General features: G+C 35.9%; 1 protein-coding gene and 1 long non-coding RNA gene across 2 annotated transcripts in view; both read left to right on the top strand.

Annotated features, from left to right (window-relative positions):
* CDH2 (cadherin 2) overlaps positions 1 to 27,224 on the top strand; it is a 266,200-nt gene that overhangs the window by 29,300 nt on the left and 209,676 nt on the right. Inside the window, exon 2 of the mRNA XM_007487574.2 lies at positions 1,666 to 1,777. Within this exon, the coding sequence (XP_007487636.1) occupies positions 1,666 to 1,777 (112 nt within the window). The remainder of the gene's footprint in view (positions 1 to 1,665; positions 1,778 to 27,224) is intronic.
* Positions 19,858 to 25,038, top strand: LOC130458395 (uncharacterized). Its single transcript, XR_008917699.1, has 2 exons — positions 19,858 to 20,090; positions 20,313 to 25,038. It is a non-coding gene; the product is annotated as an uncharacterized LOC130458395 (long non-coding RNA).

Below are 27,224 nucleotides of genomic sequence, written 5' to 3'. Positions count from 1 at the left end.
AGCATATCCTTCTCATTGCCCTGGATTCTGATGCATACTCTGTCCTGGGCTTCCATTCTCTACTACCACTACTTCACTCTCAAAGCCTTAGTCTCTGCTTCTCAGTTTTTCCTCAGGGGCAGTGTGCTGCCAGTAGATGTGAAAGGGAAAACTTTGGTGGGCCAGCCAGCTGATAATCCCCATTTGAACTCTAAGCCCTGCTCCTGACCACCAGTTAGGAAGAATTCTCTCCTACTTATTATTCCTCATTGCTTTCCCCTTCCCTTTTCCCCCTCACCCCATTTTTAGGTTTTCACAGCTTTTCTCTCTTCCTTTTCCTCTCCTAATCTCCCAAATGTTCATGTTGGAGCAGAGGACAGGTAATGCCCCAGACATCTTCATTTGGAACTCAGATTCACATTTTCTCACTGAAGTTTTATTATTCAATCATTGAGTTCCCACAGTATTCTATTAGTGTTATTTTTGAGGTTAGTTATAGTTAGGCTTTTATTGGTTGGCCTGGAAAGCCCACAACATTGTGGGGAAAATGTTTTTTTGAGTTCCAAATAACCAAGAAGAAATGAACCTTAATAAAACAACCTATTTTATAGTTTATAGAGGGTTTGTACCAATGCTGAATCTTCTACTAATCAAATTAAGTGTAGATAAGTAATGTGAGCCTGAAAGAAATTTGTTTGAAATTTTAACTATACTTAATGTTTTAAGGGAAATAACTTACTGACATCTACCACATATCTATATATCACATATACCACAGAAACCACAGAGCTTTCAGTTACTTAAATTCCTATTAGAATTTTACTAAGTAAAGACAGCTTGGGCCAAAGTAGGCTAAAAAAATCATGGCTATGTATTGGTGACTGAAAGAGAATGTACTGGTGATCTGATTTTTAATCCAGTTTAGGAAATTAAGAACACTGAACAAGAAAGGGTAAAAGTAAACAAAAAGCTGCTTGTTTACTAATTTTAAGGGGAATTTTCCCTCAAGCATCATAAATGCTACATGATTCATTAAGTTAGAAATCGAATTATGTTGCTATGGCACAATATAAAGTATATTTTAGAAAGTTATACATTTAATTGGAAAATTAGACTTTAGGTTTTGTTTATTGCAGTCATATTTCAAAATTAGGGTAATTATGATATCTTTGAGTTGGGGGTAATTACCACTTTTCTTATAGAAAATTTTCATCTCTTTTGTCAATATACACAGGAGAGTCAGAGAGAAACTCTATAACCTAATGCTTTAGAATGCTAATAAAACTCTAAAAGTAAATGCTAAAGTGTCTCATTCCTAGTATTAAAAATAACTTTATGGTGGTGATTAATACAAGGTTTATTATAGTGTAAGAGATGTTTCTATTGCTCCTATAATTCCACTTGAGTTTCAATAAGCATTTTACTTGAAATGTTCAATAGTTAGAAGAATTCAGAATGTGTAGTATTTAGTTCTTACTAGACAAGTGGGATTTGTTCCTTCCATTCCAGTTATCAAAAAGATTAACCCTTTGCCCTCAATGTTCTAATTGTAGCTATTCAGAAACAAAGGAGTTGTTTGTACAAGTTAGAAGAGAAATGAGTTCTTTTTTTTTTTCCTTTCGAAGTAGAATGTTGCTTAGTTGAAGGGGGTTACGATTATTACACAAATTTTATCTTGTATTTCAGGCACCAATACAGGCAACTGGTGAAATCACATTATGCAAGACTGGATTTCCTGAAGATGTTTACAGTGCTGTCTTATCGAGGGATGTGCATGAAGGACAACCTCTTCTCAATGGTATCATTTGAAAAGAAATATTTCTTTTTTATGTTATATGTTTTTTGCAACAAATTGGTCATTAAAAAAAATCCCTAAATCATCTCTACTGTAGGAACCAGTATGAGTTCTTCAGTCACTATAATGAATCTGTAGGGACCATATTCTTCTCTTATTGTAAGTTCATGAATTTCTTATGGTAGATAATTGGAAGGTTTCTGTACTTTTGATATTTTTCTTTCATATACCTCCAATTTTGATTTGCAATAGAAGTCTTACTACACACTCTTTTATATTTCATTTTCTGATAATTGTGTCATTAATCTAGGTATCACTGTTTTAAGGTATAGAGCCTGATATAGAGTGAAAGGAGCTTCGGTTGGATTCACAGGGTCCAGGAGACTTTTTTAGACTTAAATTATAGGGGAAGTAAGATTCATTGGAAGGACACATAATTGTGAGCTTATTGTGGATGCCACTAACAGATCATCAACCAAAAAGTCATGTATTACCTTGAATCTCATTCTTCCCATTACTGAGCATGTGGTGACAAATTGTGTGTGACTTTAGGTCTTTTGGGACAAGTTAGTCATCCATCCCAAAGGAAAACTGGATGAAAAATAATCTGATGCTGCCATCATGGCAGTATAATACAAAAATTAAATCTCTAATGAAATATTGTATTTTAAGAGATTTATTAATGATCATTAGAAATTAAGGAATAAAGAAGATACGAAATAAAGACCACATGTCCATGGCTGATCAGCCAGTTCAAACACCTGCCTTACCATCATCAAGCTTGAGACAGGAAGTAAAGAGGAGGGACCTTCCTTGCCTAATATCCCCTATCTCCAGGAAGTATGTAATGGCAAGAAGTCAGTGGGCTCCTGGGAAATGTAGTTCTTTTTTTTTAGGGTAACAGATTTTCAATTATATAATAAAGGACCTTAAGGAGAAGTTAGAGGACAAGGAGAAACTTATGAAAAGAAAAATACAATTTATGTTATCTCTGAAAGGGGGCCTCAGAGCCATGTAATGCTAATTCACTCTATATCAGGCTAATATACCTTAAAACAGTGATACCTAGATTAATGACACAATTATCAGAAAATGAAATAGAAAAGAGTGTGTAGTAAGACTTCTATTGCAAATCAAGATTGGAGGTATATGAAAGAAAAATATCAAAAGTACAGAAACCTTCCAATTATCTATTATAAGAAATTCATGAATTTACGATAAAGTTAGGGCATGTGTATTTTTATTTTTACTCTGGGATTATGATTTTATTCGTATGAGGAACTCTTGGTGTAGAAATAAACACTTTCCTCATGAGGATTAGCAACTTCCCCAAAACTTATTGTCTGAGAGTTGCTTGAGACCTTTTTAAGTTGAGTGATTTGCTCTTGGGCATCCCCCTCCAAAAAAAAAACAAAAAAAAACCTTATTGTCTGAGAGTTGCTTGAGACACTTGGAAGATGAGTGATTTGCTCCATGGCACCCATGTTGGAGGCAGGTCTTTGAATCTCTGTCTTCTCATTCCAAGGTTAATTTTTAGCATATAAGCATTTAATAGAATTAATATAATGATATAACTGGTATCCTTTGTAGCCTAACACTTGATAACATGGATATCTTAGAGATATAATATTTTAACTATAATACCTTATAAGATATAATGATATCTAATTATATAATCTTATAGAATAAAATAGAATAATAATTATATCTTAGAGATATAATTGCGTATTAGAGGAACAAAGATGGGTAAAGTTGTGGGATTTTGTTTGTATTTTGTTTTGGTAAGATAACTATGTAGACATTACTCAGAAGGGCACCGACTTTAGCTTATTTTTACCTAATTTAGATTATTCCCTTTCCTCTAGAGGGATGAGGAGGGTATATAGATAGATAGTGTGAGTGGCAAGGGCAAGCTTTTTCTCATTCATATATTTGATGACACCCTACTAAGTAGATCCAAGGGCTTCAGCTAGTAGCGATATTCTTGGACCATTTTAATGCTTCCTGCCTTCTCTTGTCTTTTTTTCTCTTTAAGAAATGCTGGGGTCTGCTTATGGGAGACCCGGTTTTGTTCTAAGTCACTTACTGGAGACTAAAGGGCTTCCGCTTGGCTGTTAGCTCTGTGTGTGTGTATGTGAGAGAGAGAGTATGTGTGTACACACACATATGTACAAATATACACATATGAGAGAGAGACAGAGAGAAGAGAAAAAGAGAGGCAAAGGCAGGGAGAGAGACAGAGAAGAGAAAAAAGAAAGAAGCAGAGGCGGGGAGAGAAAGAAAAAGAGAGAAAGAAGAGTGAGAAAAATGAGAGAGAGACCGAATATATACAAATGACCTGGTCATTCTCTGAGAATTCATTATAATAAGGAGACCAGTTCAGTGGTGGCCCTCAAAGAAACAAGGAGTAAAATTCCAATGGTAGAAGCCCAACCTGGATCAGTATATTCCATAAAACCTTTAGTAGAAAAATTTATCCAAATGGTGTATGAGTGCCGTAATCTTCTGACCTCTACTGAGACTGGGGGGCAGCATTTTGGACCAGAAGAGCAGTGTGGAAGGGGCTCATTTCCTACTGTCTGGGAAGCAGAAGAGGACTGCACAGCCCCCTTAGGAGCAGAAGTGCCATGGGAGCCATTAGCTACCCCCCTTAAAGTATGAGATAGAAGGCATAATGAATCATTGAGAGCCATTAGCATGGTTGGGAGGTACTTTTGGGTTTTTGTCATTGAATATATCAACCATGAGTAGGTCAGATAAAAGCTAATCTTAGGACTTGATGGAATTCCTTTGGAGTCAGGGGCCAGATAAAGTCATAAATAGTCATTCATTAGCCACTCTAGCTATCTGTTCCCAGTCCCTCCATCCTTGTGGGGAAAGGGGCTCAGTCTAAACATCCTGGATGACAGGGAGTGAAGTTTGCCAAGTATTTTGTCCAGACTTTTTGTTTTTAAATTTATTTGAGTAAATTCCACTTCATATGCTGAATCAAAAATCAAACTTTTCCTAAAGATTGAAGTGGATCTTAAAGTATTGCTACATAGGATTGTAAAAGTGAGCTAGTTCATGAAACAAAGGTTCATGTTCAGCTTTGAATAGAGTTGAAATGTGAGTTCATGGGTTTAACTACTTATAAAAGTTTGTAGGAATTATTGGTTAACTTAGGAGCTATGGCACTAAGGAATTTTGAATGTAGTAGACTCATCTTATATCTAATTATTTATTCATTTTCAATTTTCCCTTTAAATCTTTTTTTTTTAACCCTTACCTTCCACCTTAGAATCAATACTGTTCTAAGGCAGATGAGTGGTAAGGGCTAGGCAATGTGGGTCAAGTGACCACCAGGGTCATACAGCTAGGAAGTATCTGAGGCCAGATTTGAACCCAGGACCTCCCACCTCTGGGCTTGGCTCTCAACCCTTTAAATCTTAATATAAACTTAAATCTGAAGTATAACTAGGTACCTTTGAGTGAACAAATGGTGTTTTTCCTTGAACTTTAATTTGACAGGGCTAGGATTTCAGTTAATGACGTTTTTTCTCATAGACTTATTTATTATAAAAACGAGTCATTGAAACTTGAAAGGCAAGAAACTTGGTTCATGTAGTTTGATTTAAACTCAAATTACCTATTAATGTTAAATATCTCTGAGACTCCTTTATAAAGTTGTTTTTAGAAAATTCCTTGGTAACCAGAACTAATTAGATTTTCACAGGCCTCTGTCATATTCCCTTATTGAAGTTTTGTGTTGTGTGTGTTTTTAGAATCAATGTGTCTGAGTAGCAAAGTACTTATGGATACTCTAGATTGTGAGAAGTTTCAAAATATAAGACTTTTCCCTCACCTCTCAACTATAAAAATCATCTTATTTCAGTTCTTACTGTGGGAGGTAGTGTGGTATATAATGTCATAGAAAGTCCCCATTTCTTCCCTTGTGCAGCTGCCTCCCTTGTTCTGGACCTCATCACTTCTCACCCAGATTATTGAAATAGCTTCATGTGTCTCCTTCACATAGCTGCTAAAGTGATTTTTCCCAAGGCACGGGTCTGACCAATGCCAGTCTTCTACTGAATAAATTCCAGAAGCTTCCTGTGTGCCTACAAGATCAAAAATAAACTTCTTAGACATTTCAAGACCTTCCCAACCTGGCCCTTTAGCCTATATATATTGATTGACTTCCATTCACCCACTATAGGATGCAGTCAGACTTGGCCTCCTCACTCTTCCTCTCATAGAGCACTTCACCAGCTATGTCTCTTGCCTTCAAGGTTTAATTCACGAAGCCTTTCCTAATCTTCCCTAGCTGACGGTGCCTTCTCCCCAACATTTTATATATCCATATATATATATATATATATATATATATATATATATATATATGTATGCCAATCAGTGTTCAACAGCCTTAATGAGGAGCATACACTTTTAAGTTTCATCTACATTATTAACACTTTTTTTTACTGTTCAAATTAATTTAAATCACTTTCTCAAAGTATTCATCTTCATTCTCCCCACCCCCTGTACCAAAAGCTTCCTGAAGTTTATAATTAAGCTCTCTCCAAGAAAGAAATATTTATCCATTGTGAAAAGCACAATAATAAATGTTTAAATTGAAAAAAGTACATTATTAACAACAAAGAATAAGTCAAGCCCCAATTTTTAGCGTTGGTTGATTTCCAGTGCTCACCCAGAAAATTGAACTCTTAGCAAGTTGAAAGTAGTATGTGTGTGTGTATAAAATAAGTATATATATGTATATATATTTATTACATATAAATATAAAAAGTTTATATATATAATTTATAACTATATATATAATATATCTGTATGAAATGTGTGTTGTATACACATACATTTCCACTGACTAGATTAGAATCTTCCCAAAGATAATCACTGATTTTTATATTTCTGTCTATAGTACCTGGCTTCGTGACTGACTCATAGTAGGTGCTTAATAAATGCATATTGATTGACTGGAAGAATGCTCAACCAGAGGCAAACTGTGTGTGTGTGTGTGTTTTCATTCTAGTAGTTCTTGCTGTAGTGAATACTTAACAAGTTTTATGAGGGCCGATTGAGATGTCTATGAAAGTGCTTTGAAAATTCTAAAGCAGTGAGAATGTAAATTACAATCGTTCTATTCAGATTTATGCTTGCTCACCTACAGTTTTTGTTTAGGTCTGAATTTTTTCTCCTCTTAATGCTTTCCTTGCCCTCCAAATGAAAAAGTTTTCATTGAATCATGATGCTGGAGGGGGAACCTTTAGAGATTGTCACCCAGCCCTCCTTCCTGTTGTCCCACATATAATAAATAACAGAATTGGAATTTGGTACCCAATTCATCTGAATACCAACTCTTTTTTGGGGGGAGACCTCTGTCTCTAGACCTGACTCTCAATCCACTGAGCTACCAGCTGCCCCCTCTGTGAAAACTTTTTAAAACACCCAGGTGCTTTCTTTCTTTCTAACAACTATTTTTCAGAGTTTTTGTCAGCATCCTTCCTTTGATACTCCAGTGATCTGTGAATTTTTTTGCGGAGTACTGTCTCCAGAGACATGAATCACATAATAACTGATCCAAAAATGCTTGTAGCCAAACTTATGGTTGACGAGTCTTTTCTCACTTGGGACAGCAGCCACACAAGGTGCCCTTAAACCTGTAGTTAGTAATCCCTACCAGGGCATATGCTCTATTGGCAGACCCTTCAAAAACTCAAGGTCACCTTTGCATGACCATATGACCATTTCAGGCTCAAGACTTCAGTGGAGCCATCAACACTCTTGTCTATTTTTAATTTTAAATGTCTGCGAAACAACATGTCCCCTTCCTAGAAGCTGAAACATGTGGCATTTTCAAGAGAGCTTAAAAGGGACATGAGCACGAATGATATTGCCTTATCTCAGGCATGGTTCAAATGAGATGAAAAAGAGAGACGCTGCCTGGGTTTTTGTCTCCCACGTTACTTGTAAAAATTATTGTAATGGTTACTTCTTCCTCTGCCCTGTGATATGCCTAAGTGCATATACTTTGTTGATTACATGTGACCAGATTATGCATCACTGCGTGTTATTGACTTGTTTTATCGCACCATCATATTGAAATACTCTAATTGTACAAAGCATGTTTTCTGGGTATTAGATAATGTCAATGACAGGAATGGAGCAGAACTTCCTGCCAATATCCCTTAAGCACAAACTGGAGAAAAGATTGGAGTTTTCTTTTTTCCTCCCCCTAGAGCTATGAATATAAAAGCTTGGGGAATGAGGGGGAGATCTTTGTCTGCAGCCCCTGCTGTCCATTAAGCAAATTATGTGATTGTTCCAGTTGGAATTCCTTTCTGTCTATGATTTAGTGTGCCTGTATGTCTCTGACCGCCTTTCGATGTTCATGAGGCCATTTGTCAGATGTCATCTCATTAGCTTTTTCTTTGTGTTTTTTTTAAACATATTAAGGAGAACCAAAATCTTAAGAAAATTCAAAATGCTATTGTATGTGTGTATGCTTGTAGACACTTGTGGCTCAGGATCAAACCTACTCCTAAGTTCGTGGTTTTGTGAAGCCTAAAACTTTCCTTTAAGAATGAGTAGAAACTCTCGTATAATAGGATTTGAGGAATATGACTGCTCTGAAAGGTTGTAGAGTTCGTGCCTTTTGTTTTGTGCTCTTAAGGGAAGGCTTCGCTCATATAGTTGAAGCAATTGTAAGCACGAGGCATAGTTAAAGCCACTGAATTCTTTGGTGGTGGCCAGTCTTTGCAGGCATACTAGCTGAACCAGTGCTTTGGGGAGCTGAATGAGTTGTTAGGTTAGCCAAGAGGACTATTGTCATAATTCTGTAGTCTGCGCTCTTGGCCTGAAACATATGGGAAAAGGCAGCATTCTGTAGTATAGTGAGCCAGTCAATCTAGCATCTTGCCAGTCTTTTATTTTATGATAACGGCGCATTATATTTTGCTCTTAATAATATACTATGGTTATTGCACTCATAATATAATATTAATCTTACAAGCAGTGTGGAGAGCTGTACTTAGAGTTAGGAAAACTGGGGTTCAAATGATGATCCTAATTCTAGCAATGTAACCCCTGAGCAAGTCACTGAAGCTCTTTGTTCCTTAAGCAACTGCTTATGAGTTGATTTCCATAGAAAGAGAAAATGTTCACTTTTCTAACATGCACTTTGGGTAGATGATATTTGCTATTATATTGAATGGTATCTGGCAAATATAATCTTGATTTCTTAGCTTTAGGCCAACACTCTATTAAATCTCCTTTGCCTTATATGTGGGCACTTAATAAAAGATCATTGAATTGGTACTGTCTCTACCAGCCAAAATAGGGAGAGGGAAGGAGGATGTTGAGGATCTCAGATGCAGGTTTCTTTTAAGATAGATAAGAGATTAGAATATATTTTCAAGGGCAGCTGGGTAGCTCAGTGGATGGAGAGCCAGGCCTAGAGACAGGAGGTCCTAGGTTCAAATCTGGCCTCAGACACTTCCCAGCAGTGTGACCCTGGGCAAGTCACTTGACCCCCATTGCCTAGCCTTTACCACTCTTCTGCCTTGGAACCAATGCACAGTATTGATTCTAAGATGGAAGGTAAGGGTTTAAAAAAACAACAACAATATTTTCAATTTAGATATAAAGTTATGATTCAAAATGTGTTCTTATATTGATGAAGTTAAGATCACATAAAATTATAGTTTACAGAAAATAGAATATGATTTTATTTATGGCGAAAGATAAACAATAAAATCATAGAAAATAGAAACTGAGGGAAGGTACAGGTTGGACAGACTGAAGCATTTAAGTGGCTATAACTTATCTTACAAGAAATGGTGTGAAAGGCATTGTTGATGATAATGGATGACCTGAAAATGATGCAGACTGGTCACATACTAAGAACAGGAGTTAACAAATGAATAAACTTGCATGTTATGTTGATATTTGTGAGGGACTACAAGAACAATGACAAAGCTTTCCTACATGTTGAGTGATTCCTAGAGAAACCATACATAATAATCTGCAAAGCATGAGAAAGCATGTAGTGATTGCATTTGGCATCAGTGGAGGATGTCCATATCTCTATTTAGATGTGTCAAAGAATTAAAAAATTTTAGAGCTTGATTAGACTTTCAAGATTAGCTAGTACAATCCACATTTTTCCTCCCAGGAATGAAGTTGAAACCCAGACTTGCCTGAAGTTCACACAGCTTGTTAACCTATAATTGTTTTCTATTATCTTAGCTCAGTGGGAGTTCAGGTTGATGAGATTTTGAGATTTGACGTGGTAGAAATTTTTTTTCCTCTGAGGGAATTTTTATTTTACTTTTTATTTTTTCACCACCATCACCACCACCAAACATCTGACTAAAGAATTGCATAAAAAGATGATGTATAAGATCACCAATTCTTCAGTTTACAATTTTTCTAAAATATGTATATTATATATATGTTAATATATACATGGTAAGGTTTTTTGTAAATATTTACTTATCACTATATATGTTAAAGAGAAAGCTTTTTCTAAGTTACTAAGCAGAGTGAACAATGCTGGTCTATAAGATATCTCTGGGTCAAAGTGATGAGGAGATAAACTAACCTCCCTATAAAACATTGCTTCCCTTATTAACAAATGTTATAGTCTTTCATGAGCAGAATAGTCCAGATCTTTGGAATATAATTCATGTGTGAATGTGTATTCCACTGAATTTTAAAATGACCCAAAAATGATCCAGAATAATCAGTAACAGAAATTTTCTTTCAGTTGCAATGTTCTTAACATTTTATAATAACAGGCACCTTATTGTAGCTAAAAGAATCACAAGCTGTTTGTTGTGTAGATATACCAGTGTGGCATTTCCCTGCATTTTGCCCCAAGTGATATATACAGGCATAGACAGCTTAGTAAGTAAACTAATCGAAAGCAATTTCAATCTGGTTGAAAATAATCATCATGTAGCTACCTAGCCTTGGTGAGCTTGAATGGGTTCCTGAAAATATTTTTGAAAATAAACTGTAGCCTGCTATTTTTATTGACCCCTTGGAGATTGATGGTTGTGTACATTAATGCAAGAAGGAAGCTGCAATGTTCAGTCCTTAGGTAAGTGAAGTACCTTTCATTGGGTTACTCAGTTTGTTAGAACTTTTGCTTCTTTTTCAGGAGGTAGACAGGCAAGCATTTTATACATTCTGTATTTTACTGAAATTGAGAAGCAATGTTTTTTGAATCAGTTTTGCCACATTAGAGGCCTTTGCTAAACTGGGTTATGAAACCACAGATTTTGCTTTTATTTTTTCTTTTCTGATGAAGTGGTCTTTTATTGATTGTGTGAATTTTTTCTTAAGTGTTAGTGAGATTTGAAAGATGCACTTATAAGCAGCTTATTTATAAGACTTTCTAGACTGCAAGTGTTATACTGATTTCCAGTTGATTGTGGGTGAAACCACTAAGAACACAGAGGCTCTTCCCTTGGAATGTAGGTAGTAGTAATCCTTAAGGAAGAAGGAAAGAGAGTAATGTGGGCATATTGAATCTCAAGTATTCTCATATTCTTTTCTACCTATCACTTGTATAAAGATTAAAACATTTTATACTCCTAAGACAAAAACTAGAACTGAGATTCTTTGTCATGAGTTTAATTTTGATTAGCTTCAAATATTTTATTTCTAAAAATCTTTATTCTATCCCTGTTATATACTCCTTCTGACTAGCAAACTCCTTCTCTCCACAGCTATTCCTATATGATTTTACTGGGTTTTTTCTCTGATGGATTTTTACTATATCCAACTTTTACTGGGATGCCCTGATAATCAATACATCCGTGTGAGACTGTGACTGTATATAATCTGTCCCTCTCTCCCTCCCTCCTTCTCTCCCTCCCTCTCTCCCTCCCTCCCTCCCTCTCTCTCTCTCTCTCTCTCTCTCTCTCTCTCTCTCTCTCTCACTCTCTCTCTCTCTCTCACTCTCTCTTCTCTCTCACTCTCTCTTCTCTCTCTTCTCTCTCTCTCTCTCTCTCTCTCTCTCTCTCTCTCTCTCTCTCTCTCTCTCTTCTCCCTCCCTCTCCCTCTCCCTCCCTCCCCCAATTCTCTATCTATCTATCTATCTATCTATCTATCTATCTATCTATCCACAATTTCTTTTTACATATGAGGAAATTGAGGTCCAGATTTGGAAATTGACTTGCATGAGATCACTTGACAAATAAGAATTCATTTCAGTTCAGTAAACTGTAAGAACCTACTATGTGCCAGGTATTGTGTTAAGTGTTAGAGATACAGAAAGAGTTGTCCCTGCCCTCTAGGAACTTTAGATCTAAAGGGAGAGACAACATGTGAACATGTGAAGCAAGCTATATACAGGATAAATAGGAAATAATTATGCCAAGAATGCTAGGATTTGAACATAGGTGCTTACACCAAAACCTTGGCTCTGTCTTCTATATTATGATGCTCAAAGTTGTGAATGCCTTTTGTGGCCAACTTTCCATATGATGCTCATGCAAATCATACTTTGGTTAGACATATTAGGTTCCAGAAATAATGCAATAAGATAGAATAAGAGGAATGATCTTATTTTTATAAAATGATTAAAACTAAAGATCTGAAAGAGTGAAATTACTCAAATTTTCTCTTGTCTTTTTCTATTTATCTTAACTTCTTCAGGTTAAAGGTGACCAGATTCATAGCTTTCTTATGTTTTACTGTTTCCTAATTTGTTGATGTCCTCCTTTAATTGAGTACACAGATTTGAACACATGAGTGCAGATATTGTCTGACCAGTTTAGAGGCACTGTTTGTTACTGGGATTGATCTGAACCTCGATCACAATTAAGATGCTTAGATTTTTAAGTAGCTACTTGACACTGTTAGCTCATATTAATTTTTTGGCTAACTAAACTCTCCCTCTCCATAATTTTATAAAAAAAAATGCACGGTTTCTTCACAAGAAATGGTATGGCAGAAACAATATTGAACTCAGACCCAAAAAAACTTGGGTTTAGATCCTAGATTTGACACTTCACAAACTAGATGAATATTGATGAACCCCTTTATCTCCATGAGTTCTAGTTTTCTGATGTGCAAAATGCACATGCAGTAATAATATTTATACTGCCCACTATGAAGAAAATACTTTGCAAACCTTTAATGCTACTGTATATTTAAGGATCATTTTGATTATCCTGTTTTGATGAAATTTATATTTTTACTTCAAATATAGGACTTTACATTTATGTAGCTATTTGACTATTTAAAAATTTTCTTGATAGACCATCCTCTGGACTAATCCATGAGATACCTCACTCACTGATGATCTATACTCTAAAAGGAATTCAAAAAGGTTGACTGATAATTTTTTTAAAGTCACATCTCTCCTCTAGAGTGTTAAATTTTTGTAAATGATCAGGAATGAGAAGTTCATAATAAAATCTCTAAGTTTGTAAATGAGAATAGGTTTTCTAGGTAATGATATGCAATCTGAGATAACTAAACAGAAGAGAAGATTGCATTTTATATAGTATAAGTGTTGTATTAAATCATTTTGGTTGTGTCCAATTCTTCTTGACTCTATTTGAGATTTTCTTGGCATAGATACTGGAGTGGTTTGCCATTTCCTTCTCCAGTTTATTTTACAAATAAAGAAACTGAGGCAGAGTTAAGCGACTTGCCCAGGGTCACACCCTCTAGTAAGTTTGGGGCCAGATTTGAACTTAAAGAAGATGATCCTTTCTGACTCCAGGCTTTGCATTCTATCTGCTGTACCACCTAACTACTCTTAAACAAGTATAAACTGGCAGATAAGGTGCTGTGATTTCTGTTAGGTCCCATCTCATAAATTCTCTCATGCCCTACATTTTTTCTTCCTGCAATAAAAATCATCTCCAGTATCTTGAGAGGCACAAATTTGTCTGATATCAGATTTTCAAGGAAATGGCCATTTCAAGTAATGGGATGGCAAATACCCAAATCAAGTTGATAACAGGTTTTTGAAGTCAATTGGAAAAATATGATATATTTTAGACATTTCTTTGCCCTACGTATACCTACCCATTGGCATTCTTTCCCCCATCCCCCAAACTCATTCCATAGAAATACTTTTCTGGAACCTATCTATTGTATATGGCACAATGAGACACAACTAGAATTGCTTAAAAAACAACCTTTGTTTCATCTAACTGACTTTTTGTCAGCCCAAGTTTTTGCACAGATTGATAATAGTACATTGAAAATGAATCTGTGGTGCTGTTCACTTTTCTTTCGTTCCTTTGCTTCCCACTATTGCCTTAGAAGCACACACTATGTAGCCCCATTAGATCTCTTCCTTTCTCAGCCTACAATATGCTACTTTAATTGTTCATTGCTGAAGCTTTTGTTAGATTATTTTGGTTGAGATTTCAATCAGTTGACTTTAAGAGGCAAATCACTTAATGCTTGATCTATTTTTTCCTTCTTTTTTTCTCATGTCTTCAAGGAGATTTAGGCAATTTTTTATTTTATGCTTTATGATGCTGTCAGTTTGAAAAAAAAATACATTGTGTTCTAGCTTCTTTCCCAGTGGATTGGTCTTTGATGCTAATATTCATGGGTTGTAATGTACATTATGTCGAGAATGAAATTGAGAATGCCAACCATTTCTTTGAGATTCAACTCCATGCCAGGATAGTGCCTCCCTCCCCTGTGCCTCCTTCTAGGAGCCAGTCACTCTTTCTAAAAGCTCTGTCTTGCCTCAGTCTAAAACCTTTCATTAACAGAGAGTATATCTGTCTGGATTTATTCAGACTTCACCCTTTAACTAGCAGTATTAATCAGAATCTAATTTTCCTTCCATTTTAGTTGTCTGATACATGATATTACACAGTTTATTTTTGTTTATTTTACAAGCTTTTCCTTTTTCACTGTTCACAATTTTACCTCAATTGATTAATTTACTTTCTAAATTTGGAATTGAATGGAGCAGGAACTTCCCAGGTTCCCCTTCTTGAACATCAGTAGTCTAATTCTAATGAAAGAAAAGTCAGCCTTACTCAAGTATTTCCCCTTTGTTTTTTGTTCATTTATTTATTTTTAGTTACATCTACTTTTTTATATTATTAAAATATGTCTTGCTGGGTGAAATTTTGGAGGGTTATACTTTTTTGAAATTAGAATTTAGCTCTCTATCTCTCTGCTATGGGGCTGTGATGATTTCCTTTGTGTCTTTATTGTATTATAAACATGTATGCCAGTTCCTAAAGTTACAGAGCAATGAAACATGTTTGTTAATGATCAGTTGAAAAAATATATTCAATTTTTTTCTTAGTTCTAAAATTTTTAATGCATGTTTATCTAGATAATGTCTAGTCTTACTGAACATTTATTAACAAGTTAGAGTTTGATGTTCTTTATTTCTAGATTGTTATAAAATATGGAAGAAGAGGGTACAGAAAAAGTACTAGCCAGTATTTTTAAGAGCTATTCCAGTTGTTGATTGTCTGCCTTTTGAATTTAGGCATTCTTTATTTGAAAAATCAAATAAGGGATGCTTAAAATCAAAAGTGCCTGTCTCTTGGCCAAGGTCCAGAAGTCAAATGTTTGGTTTTCTTTCCAGATCTGCCAAATTAGGCCTTTTTAAATACTGTTTCCTTTTACATAGGTTTTTTATCTCACTGGAAGTGGGGGAGTGCCTGATGATTACATGATTAAAGAAGGTTCTGGACATTTTTTCAGTAATACAAGCTGCTTTGTGATTTGCCATTTATTAGATGGTTTCATGAGATGCTGTTGGAAAAAAGTTCCTACCCTTTGGCCACCCTGGTGGTGAATTTCTGTAGTTAATTTTTAGTTTGGTTCTTGGGCAGTGAACAAGTCTGTCACCAGTCCTAGGATAGAAGTTTTCTGCTTGAGAAGATCATCCTTGGTTTGTGCACCCTTGGCATTGCTTTTTGGAATCCAAAATCTCTGCCATTAATGAATGAGGCAAGGTGTTTTATTTGCAAACCCAATTCACATCATTCATTAGTACTGATTTCTTTTGCCTTTTTCTTTTTTCAAAATTTGCCTAGTGTTCACTGAAGTCAAGATTAGCTTAATAATTTTCTTACTTGATTATGTTTCTTATTAATATTTCTGCTTGATCAAGTTGGAGAATAATGGAAAAAATGTGGAAGTTTGGAGTTAAAGGACCTGAGCTCAGATCCTAGTTTGCCGGTTGCTTTGTGACCTAGGGGTTGGATTAGATGCATCTAATTTTTTTAGCCTTAGTACTCATGAAACCATTTAATAAGAATGATTTTTCAGCTCTGAATTTATGATAAAGGGAGCAGATATCAGTATAAAGTTTGTTATGGGCTCGCTTTTCCAGTCTATTCCCATGGGTAGTCTCAGTCCTTAAAAGGCAGCTTGTTTCTTCTTCCATGGTTTGGATTTGGGGATAACTGAGGGGCGGCAGGGTTTTGTGGCCCTCTAGCATATGGAGCTCTTTCTTGATGGTGATCCATTGGGGCAGATAGGTTTCAAAATAGAATATTAGTATGAAAGACATGACTTTTAATCCAGCCTCAGATAATTTACTAGCTGTGTGACCCTGGGGAAATCACTTAATCTATAGCAGCCTCAGTTTCCTCCTGTGTAAAATCGAGATAATAGCTCCTACCTCTCAGGGTTGTTGTGAGCACTTTGTAAACTCTAAAACACTATATAATTGCTAGTATTATAATTATAATTATAATCCAAAGTTAATTTATTTTTCAGAATAGCCTTTAACAAGGTTTTTTAAATATTATATATATTATATATAATTATATATATGACATATATATAATTATAATCCAAAGTTAATTTATTTTTCAGAATAGCCTTTAACAAGGTAGTGCAGTAAGAAAAATTAATACATTATATCTCTTCCCCTTTTACACTTTTTCATGTAGAGTCCAGGGAAAATGGAACTCAAACAAAAAACTTAGAACGCCATAGTGTCTCATTGTTAGAAGAACTTTTCCCCTTTTCTTTGAGGCCTAATGAGGTTCTTTTTAGGTATAGAGTTTTATTAGAGTTTAGTTTTATTCAGGGTTCTTGGTAGAGTCCTTCCTGTGTCCAGTCTAGCCTTGTCTCCTGCTGCAGAGACCCTCTTTGGCCACTTTTAGGACTGTCATGAACAGCCCCAAATTCTGACTTTTGAAGTTTACAAAATCATGTTTTTATAAAGGGAAAAGGAGTTAGGTAGGAGAAGCAGCTGCCCCTTCCCTGCCTTGCCCCCTGCCTCCCATCCCTCCTCTCCCCAAACAGAGCATTCTCAGGAACTTGGCCCATTGCTGGAATCCCAGCTTCTGAGCCGGCCGCCTATTTTATCCAGGCTCCTCAGGGCTTAACTGCCTTTCCAATCAGCCCAACACACTTGCTGTGGATTCCTCCAATGTTTTTCACTCTTTTCAAGCTTATATTTTGTGTTACTCCCTTCCCTCAGCTATTCTACTACCATTCTCCCAATGAAAAGCATAATGTCTCCCGTGGTGGGGACCCCATTCTGCTCTGCCTGGAACCCTTCCTGTGAGTGCCACTCACTGGTTCTGCTGATGGACAGATCCCAAGGCTCTGGACAAGTAAAAGGATCTCTTTTTCTCAAAAAGCTAGGGCCCCTGATGGATGTTTTGCTAATAAGCTCCCCATTATAATTATAGGGTAATAATATGTAATATAGGGCAATAACAGTAAAAAAGGATAAGGAAAATGAAAGGAAAAGAAGGAAATATGTACAATATAGGGATATGTAAAAGCTTTCTGGATAATTTAGTATTTTGAAATTTTAAATGGAAATAGAGCAAGGACCTACCATTTCCCTAGAGATCTTTATCTGTGACTTAATAGGTAAGTCCTGGGAAGTTGTCTGAGGCTTCTAGCAGAGGAGAAGCTTGCCACAGTTTTGAATCTAGGTCTTACCCACATCCTGCCTAGCACTTTATCTGCTTCCTCAGAATATACTGCTTCAAATATGATATCTATCATTAAATTTAGATAATAATAATAATGTAATTAACCTTTATTTACCAATTTAAGTTTTGCAGTAGGTTTTACATATACTATGGTGTTTGACCCTCACAAGTACCTTGTGATGAAATAAGTGCTCTTCTTCTCATTTTACAGGTGAGGAAACTGAGGCTGGGAGAGGTGAGGCCATGTAGTTAATGTCTGAGGCAGGATTCCAAATCAGGACTTCCTGACTTCAAAACTAGTATTCTATCTGCTCTGTCACCTAGCTATTCGAGCTCCAAAGGAACTCTTTTTGGGTTGTCTTTATTTACTCATTCCACAAATATTTCTTGAGTGTACAAGTCACTGTGTAATGGCCAACTTTCTGTAACTGCCCAATGAATACTTATTTGTGGTGGTGATAATGGAAAAGTGCTCTTAATTTGTGGTAATAATTGGAAGCTATAAATGTTTCTTCAAGGAATTTCTGAGGCTTAAAAAATAAAATAATAGCCCACTTTCATGAAATGATCTGAGCAAAATCTCAGGAGAGCTAAAATATTTGTTGTTCTCTTAACATTGTGAAATTAAATCTTGCTGATTTTCTATGATATTCATATATGTACATAAAATTATTCCCTCAGCACAGCCATTCAGATCTACCATGACATCTTTTGTTGACTTGTCATCTTCTCTAATGATGTAAAAGACGTGTATTATAGTTACCTTTTGTGAGGAAGTATTCATATATGTGATAAATGAGTAGATTAAGCCCGCTCTCAATTTTATAGTAGATTTTGAAGATTCTGGGCACTCCAGGTCTCAGTCTAAGTGTTATTCATTTAAGTGTCCTAATTAGGGTCTGATAGGATTTTAAAATACACTTTGTGGTAACAATATTGGAGACAACAAATAATTGGAATTTGTCACTTCTAAGCTATTAGACTATTTGCTTTATAGACCATTAGGTTGAAAATAGCAGCATTTATTTCCTTGATGACTATTGATGAATACTAGAGCCATGGCTGTATGTAATAATAATACTACATTAATGTTGGCTTATATAGTAGGACAGGCTTTACCAGGCTGCTCTGGTGCCTCCCTTTTGACATTGGAATGAAGTGATAGCTACTTGTAGAAGACTTGACAGTTAACTGAAGGAGATTTACTTAGCCCAAGTAATAAAAGGACATTGGGGCAGATAGGTGGCACAGAAATAGAGTGACTGGCCTGTAGTCAGGAAAACTTACCTTCCTGAATTCACATTTAGCCTCAGGCACTTATTATCTGTGTGACCCTGGGCAAGTCACTTAACTCTGTTTGCCTCAGTTTCCTCATCTGTAAAGTGAGCTGGAGAAGGAAATGGCAAACCACTCTAATATTTTTGCTAAGAAAACTCTAGGTGGGATCTTGAAGAGTCAGACACAACTGAAAGCAACTGAACTAAAGGGAAAGGACATAAAGCAGAGAGGCTATTATTTAGTGAGGATACGTGCAGCCTTGATTCAGTTGAGCATAGCTGCCTGCCTGTTGCCCATGGCAATGCTTCTGAATCTTCTGTGAGTAGTTAAAGCTCCCAGTGTCTTTTTCATGTTCAGGAGACCAGGTAGCTACAACCCTTTGAATCAGTTATTTTAATGAAAAGAATTTCCCCAACCTATGTAGTGTTGACTCAAATATTAAATACTATTATCATCACATTTCCAAATTTGGAAAAAATACTAAAGGTACTTCTTTTTAGAAGTTTTAAAAGTAGCAGTTTTTCTTATACTGTAAACAAGTAGAAAATGTACTTTAGTTTTTTCCTATTAAAGTAACCTGCCAACTTGCCTTTCTCTGTCTAGTCTTTTTTGCTTTCTACATTATAAATTCATATTGCAACCTTATGGGTATATTTCTACACATTTTCTATATTACCATCCATTGGGGGAGAAAAAAAATGATTTATGGCAGTGGTCTAAAACTTCCTGGTCTGAGTATTCTTTTACACTCTTAAATGTAATTGGGAATCCTAAAGAACTTTTGTTTATGTGGATTATATCTGTTGATATTTATTATATTAGAGATTAAAATCAGCAATTTAAAATAAATGTATTAATAAATAAAATATTTATTTATTTATATTTATATAAATATATTTATTAATAAATAAAATAAATAATAGTAAACCTATTACATTTTAACATAAATATTATTTCATGAAAAATAACTTATTTTCTAAAACAAAAAAATTAACAAGAACAATAGCATTGTCTTATGTAATTTTTTCTATTATCTCTTATTCCTAGAATATACCTTTCTAGATTACCTTGTGGTGATGGTTTGCCTTAGCCTTTTAATCTTTGTGCTTATTTAAAGTTCTGTTAAGATGTAGGTCAAAGGGGGCAGCTGGGTAGCACAGTGGATTGAGAACCAGTCCTAGAGACGGGAGGTCCTAGGTTCAAATCTGGCTTCAGCCACTTCCCAGCTGTGTGACCCTGGGCAAGTCACTTGACCCCCATTGCCTAGCCCTTACCACTCTTCTGCCTTGGAGCCAATACACAGTATTGACTCCAAGACGGAAGGTAAGGGTTTAAAAAAAAAAAAAAAGATGTAGGTCAAAGAGTTAGGTTGAACTATAAAATGAGATTAGAATCTCTATTGAATCATGAGTGTGGTCTTTCTGGAAAGATAATATGGATCAGGGAAGGGAGGATGATATAGGTTTAAAATATGAGCGAGATGCTAAAGATTCAAGGAAAGTGGTGATAGGCAGTCAGTAAATATAGTAGAATTTTTAGTTGAGCTTCTATAGAATTAGTACGTTTCTTTTTATTTCATTTTTTTAGGCAAATTTTCTATTCTTTCTCCCTTCTTGCAATTTAACTGTCCTCCCTTTTCCCTAAATGAATACAATTCTAGTAAATCTACTCCAAAATAGATTTTTGCTCTCCCCTTAAGGATTCTTAGCGTATATTGTGACACGAAGGGTCATATCAAATTTAAAATTTTTGTTAAAACTTGTGGCAGTATCTAATGTGTCACAGTCTTCACAGTGATAGCCTGTGTTGAGATTTTTTTCCAGCTGAGTTTGTAAGCTTGCTCAGATTCCAGAAAAGATGGTGTCATTTTAAGGTTAACCTCTTGTCACCTTCATAGTCTTAGCTGTGACTTACCCTTTTCTCTGTCAAAAGATGGAGTAATCAAGGTCTTCACTAATGTTGGCCTGAGAAAAGTGATACTGATTGATTTCTGGTAGAATACCTGAATCACATTCTGAATATGAATATAATTTGTTGATGTAAGAAGAGGAAGGAGATATGGGTTGGAAGGCATATCTCCTTCAAAGCAACAGAACCATAGTGGGAAAAACAAGTCCACCAAATGCCAAATAAAACCCCAACAACCCCAAACTAATTTTAGCTGTGGAAAGTGAAGAATGGAAAACTATGTGCCAGAAAGATGGTCAGAAATAGAAAAGATTAAAACCGTTCAGTATTGTTAGTCAAAAAATGAGTTAGAAGAGGGCATCTGGGTGGCTCAGTGTATTGATAGCCAGGCCTAGAGACAGGAGGTCCTAGGTTCAAATCTGGCCTCAAACACTTCCTAGCTGTGTGACTTAACCCCCATTGCCTAGCCCTTACCACTCTTCTGTCTTGGAGCCAATACACAGTATTGATTCCAAGATGGAAGGTAAGGGTTTAAAAAAAGAAAAAGAGATAGAAACCAATGACTGATTTTTCGTTCCCCTTTGGAAGTAAGAGTTGTGAAACTCAACAATCTGTAATTGTGCTGAATCTTGGTTTTTGTTTTTTAAAATAGCACTTCTCTATAGTGAGAATGGAAATACAGGTATTCCTTCCACATTCCCTATCAAAAATTTTAATATATCTCAGGGTTGGCACAAAATATTAAATGTGTTTTTTTTTTTGGAGTTTTGTGGAAGCCACAGATGAGACACGAATGCCAGCAGATGACACAGAGACAGTTTAGAAAATATATAGACTATGACCATATACTTAACCTAAATTTTACAATATGGTATGTAAACACGCCATAAAAAAAAAAGAAAAACTCAGACTATCTTTGGTACAAAGGGAAGTTCCAAAAATTTTAAGCTGATTTTCCAGATCACTGGGTAGGGGTGGTGAGATGTGCAAGCAATACCTGTAACTATATAGACATGAATTTTAGGGGATGCAGTGTGATTGATTTTGAACTTTGGCTATTTATGGTCATAAGAAGTCTCTCCCTCTTTCTGGCCCTCCATTCTCCTTTCCTTCTTTCCCTCCTTGGGTGCAGGGGAAGAAAATACCAGGGTTAGTGGGGAGGAAAGAAGGACTAATGGAAAATAGAAGATACCAGAGCAAAAAAAAGAGTAAAATGTGACATTTCCTTTGACCCTGGTGAGAAAGTGGTCATAAAAAGGAAATAAAATTCACTTCAGTGTAGAGACAAAGAACTCTTAGGAGACCCTGAAGACTAAAACCTAACCAGTAGTACCCCTATATCTGTCTCTATCCTCTTCTCACCATCCCCCCAGCCACCTTCCTCCTCCGTCCCCCTCATCCCTGGTTCAGGCCCCCATCTCATCTTTACACTCTATGACATATTCTCCTTTCCCATTGATGCCCATCTCCATTTGCTCTTTTTTCTACCCAGTCCAGAGATGCTGAATGAGTAACCCTGAAGCTTGTCAGATATTCCCCTGCTCTAGAAACTCCAGTGGCTCCCTTTCTGCCTCTAGGATACAATAAAAACTGTGACTTTTTAAAAGCTCCTTACAATCAGCTCTGGCCTAACTCTCCAGGTTGGTTGCATATTTTCTTTCATGTACTCTGTTCCAGCCAAACTTGCTCACTTTTCCAGGTAGGACATTCCATGGATTCCAGAGTTCAAATTTTGCCTCTTAACATTTACTGATTGTGCCTGGATGAGTTGCTTAACATCTCTGGTCTTTTAATTTCTTTATCTCTTAATATAAGAAGGTTGGACTAAATCATAATTGTCATCCGCCAGGCTGCTCAAACCAGATTAAAATGTAATTGGTAAATATTTAACAGAATTCCATTTGGGAGAATATTAAAAACCTCTTTGTGAGTTGTACTGTGAAACTACTCTAGTCAAAAGTCCTCATCAGACTTTTCCCTTTAGGAAAGTGTATAAAAAGGTCAAGAACAAATTGGATTGGTTGGTTGGTATTAAGGTTGGTAACTAAACTTAGAATAAATGGGGGGGGGGAAAGCCTTTTGTTGAGTTTAAGATCTTTTATTGCCTTCCCCATTTTCCAGAAGGGATGAAAGCTATGACCATCTAAGGCCCATTTCTTCTTTTCCTATTCTTAAAGGTCTGGGGTACTGAACTAAGAGGAAGATAACTTTGATTGCTCCAGAGGGAAATGATCAAAGAAGGAATTGAGTAGTTTATGAAAAGATTAAGTGATTATTATTCTGTGTAGATGGCATAGAATATTAATCACCAAGCCATATTTTATATTGTAACCATTTCCTTATTTAAGATTACTTCAGATTATGCAATGGTAGAGATGTTTGTTTGTTTTTTTTTAAACCCTTACCTTCCATCTTGGAATCAATACTGTGTATTGGTGCCAAGGCAGAAGAGTGGTAAGGGCTAGGCAATGGGGGTCAAGTGACTTGCCCAGGGTCACACAGCTGGAAAGTGTCTGAGGCCAGATTTGAACCTAGGACCTCCCGTCTCTAGACCTGACTCTCAATACACTGAGCCACCCAGCTACCTCCCATTGGTAGAGATGTTTTGAGAGAAGGGGAGAACTGTCACTTTGGACATTTCTCTCTAAACTAGAAATCTATGGATTTAGAATACTGCTAAATTAATAAAAATGTTTCTGATACACTTGTGACTGAGAGTGCCAAATTAATATTTATCAAAATGTGATACTCTACACATTTGCCCTTGGCTCAGAGCAGTTATTTAATCAATTAATTAGTAAATATTTAGTAAGTCCCTACTATATACCAAGAATTTCAGCATTGCTTTTCTGGACATCCAAATGAATGAGTTGTAAAGGAGTTCAGTTGTCCAAAGATGAGGTTGGATACACAGGTCTGTGTTTAAATGTGATCTCAGATACTTCTTAGCTGTGTGACCATGGACAAGTTACTTAATCACGATTGCCCCAGCCATTACTGCTCTTCTGTCTTAAAAAGACAGAAAGTAGAGTTTGCCAAATTGAATTGGACCAAGAGGACAGTACATTTGGCGAGAGGGAGACTGAGCCCCACTTCAGCAACCCATGATGACTTTGGGGTATAATAATAATGACTCAGACACCAGGAAGTATTTCTAATATATTGTAATAACAAATTTACACATAAATTTCATGTTGTCTCCCTTTCTTCTCTTCTAGAGTTGACAAGCAATTCATTCTGGGCTATTCATAAATTATCTCTCAAAAGCTATTTTCATATTATTCATTTTTTGTAAGTGAATAATCTTATAAAAACAAAACCCAAAATCATGTACCCAAATAAACAAGTGATAAATCCTATGCTTTCATCTGTATTCTGATTCCCAACAGTTCTTTCTCTGGAGGTGGATAGTACTCTTTGTCCTAAGACCCTCAGAAATGTCCTGGATTATTGTATGGCTGAGAGAAGCGAAGACCATCCCATTTGATCATTTGATCGGTCCACAATATTGCAGTTGTATAATGATCTCCTGGTTCTGCTTATTTCATGATGCATCAGTTCATGGAGGTCTTTCTGGCTCTTTCTGAAATCCTCCTGTGCTTTGTTCCTTGCAGCACAATAGCATTCTGTCCCCATCATATACCACATTTTGTTCAGCCATTCCCCTGCTGAAGGACATCCCTTTAGTTTCCAGTTTTTGCCACCACAAAAAACACAGCTATAAATATTTTTGTACCAATAGGTCCTTTCCCATATTAGTCATTAGCAAGTCATTTAGGCTCTCTGAACCTTGGCTTTCTCACCTGTAAAATGGGGTAACCATAGTCCTTATCCTCAGCTCTAAATGCTTTATTTATCTCAAGGTTGAAGGAGAGAAAAGTATAAAATTTAGAGAAGACATTGTAGCTCAGCCTAATATCTTGGGAGATGATACACACATGCAGTAACCACAATTTTGTTAGAGTAAACCAATGCAGGATGATCATGTTTATAATGAGAGAATATTATTAGAAAATAGGCAGAAACAGTGGGGAAGAGTGAAAATTATTATTGAAAAATCTGTACATTCCCCCTTCCTTTTAATATTATCCTTTATTCAAATTCATGGCAATAATATCTCATTAACATTCCTTATCTAGAACACAACATAGAGTCAAGAAAGAAAGAAATAAAGGCAGATAAGCAAACAGAATAAATGATCAGAAAATCCACGGGGAAGTTTATCCCACTAATCATCTGTGTGGTGCCGCAGACACAGTGCTAGGCCCTGCGTCCTTAAGACCCAAGTTCGAATGTGGCCTCAGAAATGTGATAGCTGTGTGACTCTGGGCAAGTCTCTTAACCTCTGTCTGCCTCGAGTTTCTTCTGTAGAATAGGGATAATAATTAAAGAGCCCCTTATTTTATTGCACAGGGTAGTTGTAATGGTCAAGTGAAATAATACTATGCCTAGCACAATGCTGGGCATGTACAAAGTGCTTTCTTTTATGAGAAAATATAGATTTTTATATCCTTCCTTTATATATTTTCCCTCAATGGATTTCCTTAGTCCCGTCCCTCAGTAAACAGAGACTGTTTACTCTTATTTTAGAACATAATTTTACGAGCATGGGCTTCTAGTTTCTCAACCTCTACTATACTAGCAGTGTATGGTTAGCAGGTGTGTGCTTAAGTACATCTGGAAGTCACAATGGCGAGAGAAGAAATGGAAAAAATTCTAAATGTAGACAGGAAAGCTCAAAGTGCTTCATTTGGTCCTGTTTTTTATTTTTTATAGAGGCAGTTAGCTCCGTATACTCCAGGATAGCCATCAACAGCATCATTTTATTACAACAAACTACAATAACTTATATTTATAGACATTATTACCTAGCATTAGAAGGGTATCTTGTATATTAGAAAGATCTTCATCCTGAATGTTAAAAGTTTTGCCCATTAAGGTGAGCTTCAGATATCTGGAAATTTCACTTTATGTGGAAGATCTAATTTTCTCAGCATTCAGGAAGAATGAAGCATTACTGTACTTAGGCTCAAGGGCATATTTGTTCTGGGTTGGGTTTAAATCTATGATCAGTCGTCTTTTTTTTTTCCTTGCTTTCCAAAAAGTGTATTATAAACTTAATGCATATTTTTTCCTGCATACATAAGTCTAATGTTTGTAGAAGGCACATTATTTAAATGTAGAAGCATAGTATTAAAGCATAGCTTGCTTTTAAATGTGTCTGATTTATTAGTAAAATGCCGAGGAGGTCACTTTCTTTTCCATATTAATTACCCTTTTCAGAAGATCTCCTTGACTCTAGTCAGTTTATACGTATTTATTAAATACTCCCTATGTGCTAAATACTGGAGATACACGTAAGGGCAAAAGGTCTTTGCCCTCAAGGAATTTATTTTTTCTAATAGAGAAGACAACATGTAACATTTATTAAGTATATACAATATAGATTTGGTATAGATGGAAGGTAATCTGAGAGGGAGGTATCATGGTGGGGAGATTTTGTTATTGTTCCTATTTGGGGTTTATTTGGGGTTTTCTTTGGGAAAGATATCGAAGTAGTTTGCCATTTCCTTATTCTAATTCATTTTACAAATGAGGAAACTGAGGCAAAGAGCATTATAAATGACTTCCCCAGGGTTACATAGTGGCCAGATTTGACTTTAAGAACATAAGTCTTTCTGATCCCAGGTCCATAGCTCTGTGCTCCCTAGGCCTTCTGTATAAGGTGGTCTTTGAGCTGAATCTTTATTTTTTAAAATAAATTTATTGAATGATTGATTTAGAATATTTTTCCATGGTTACATGTTTCATTTCCCCTCCCTGTTCTCTTTTCCCTTCCTAGAGCTGGCAAGCAATTCCACTGGTTATACATATATTATTTGAGCTAAATCTTTTAAAGAAGCCACACAAACAAAAGAAGTGAACATGATGAAGGGCATTTCAGGCATGGGGGGACAACCAGTGCTAATACATGGAGGTTCAAGTTGTTCTGTGAAGTATCATTTGTGAAGATCTTTCAAATAGGCTAAATTATAAGATGTATAGAAGTAAAAAGTGAAATGACTTTAAAAAAGTAGAAAACATGTTCTGAAGATTTTTTTTTAGGTTTTAAATTTAATTCTCCAACCCCCTCCTCCATTTACATGTAAAAACAGTTCCTGTCATTTTTCAACAAAAGTCTTTAATTCTCTCTCTGCCTTCTTCTGTTGCCCCAAACCTTACACCCCACCTTGAGATGGTAAGCAATCTCATAGCTTTTACATGTGACATCATATGTAGCTTTTCTATATTAATCCTTTTGTGGAAAGAAACTCACATAGAAAAAAAATTTAAAAATGAAAAAAGTTTGCTTTGGTCTG

Source organism: Monodelphis domestica, chromosome 3, assembly GCF_027887165.1.
Source record: "Monodelphis domestica isolate mMonDom1 chromosome 3, mMonDom1.pri, whole genome shotgun sequence".
In the NCBI taxonomy this organism is placed as follows: Eukaryota; Metazoa; Chordata; class Mammalia; order Didelphimorphia; family Didelphidae; genus Monodelphis; species Monodelphis domestica.
The sequence above is the reverse complement of the archived record's forward strand: the minus strand, read 5'-3'. Positions and strand labels throughout refer to the sequence as shown.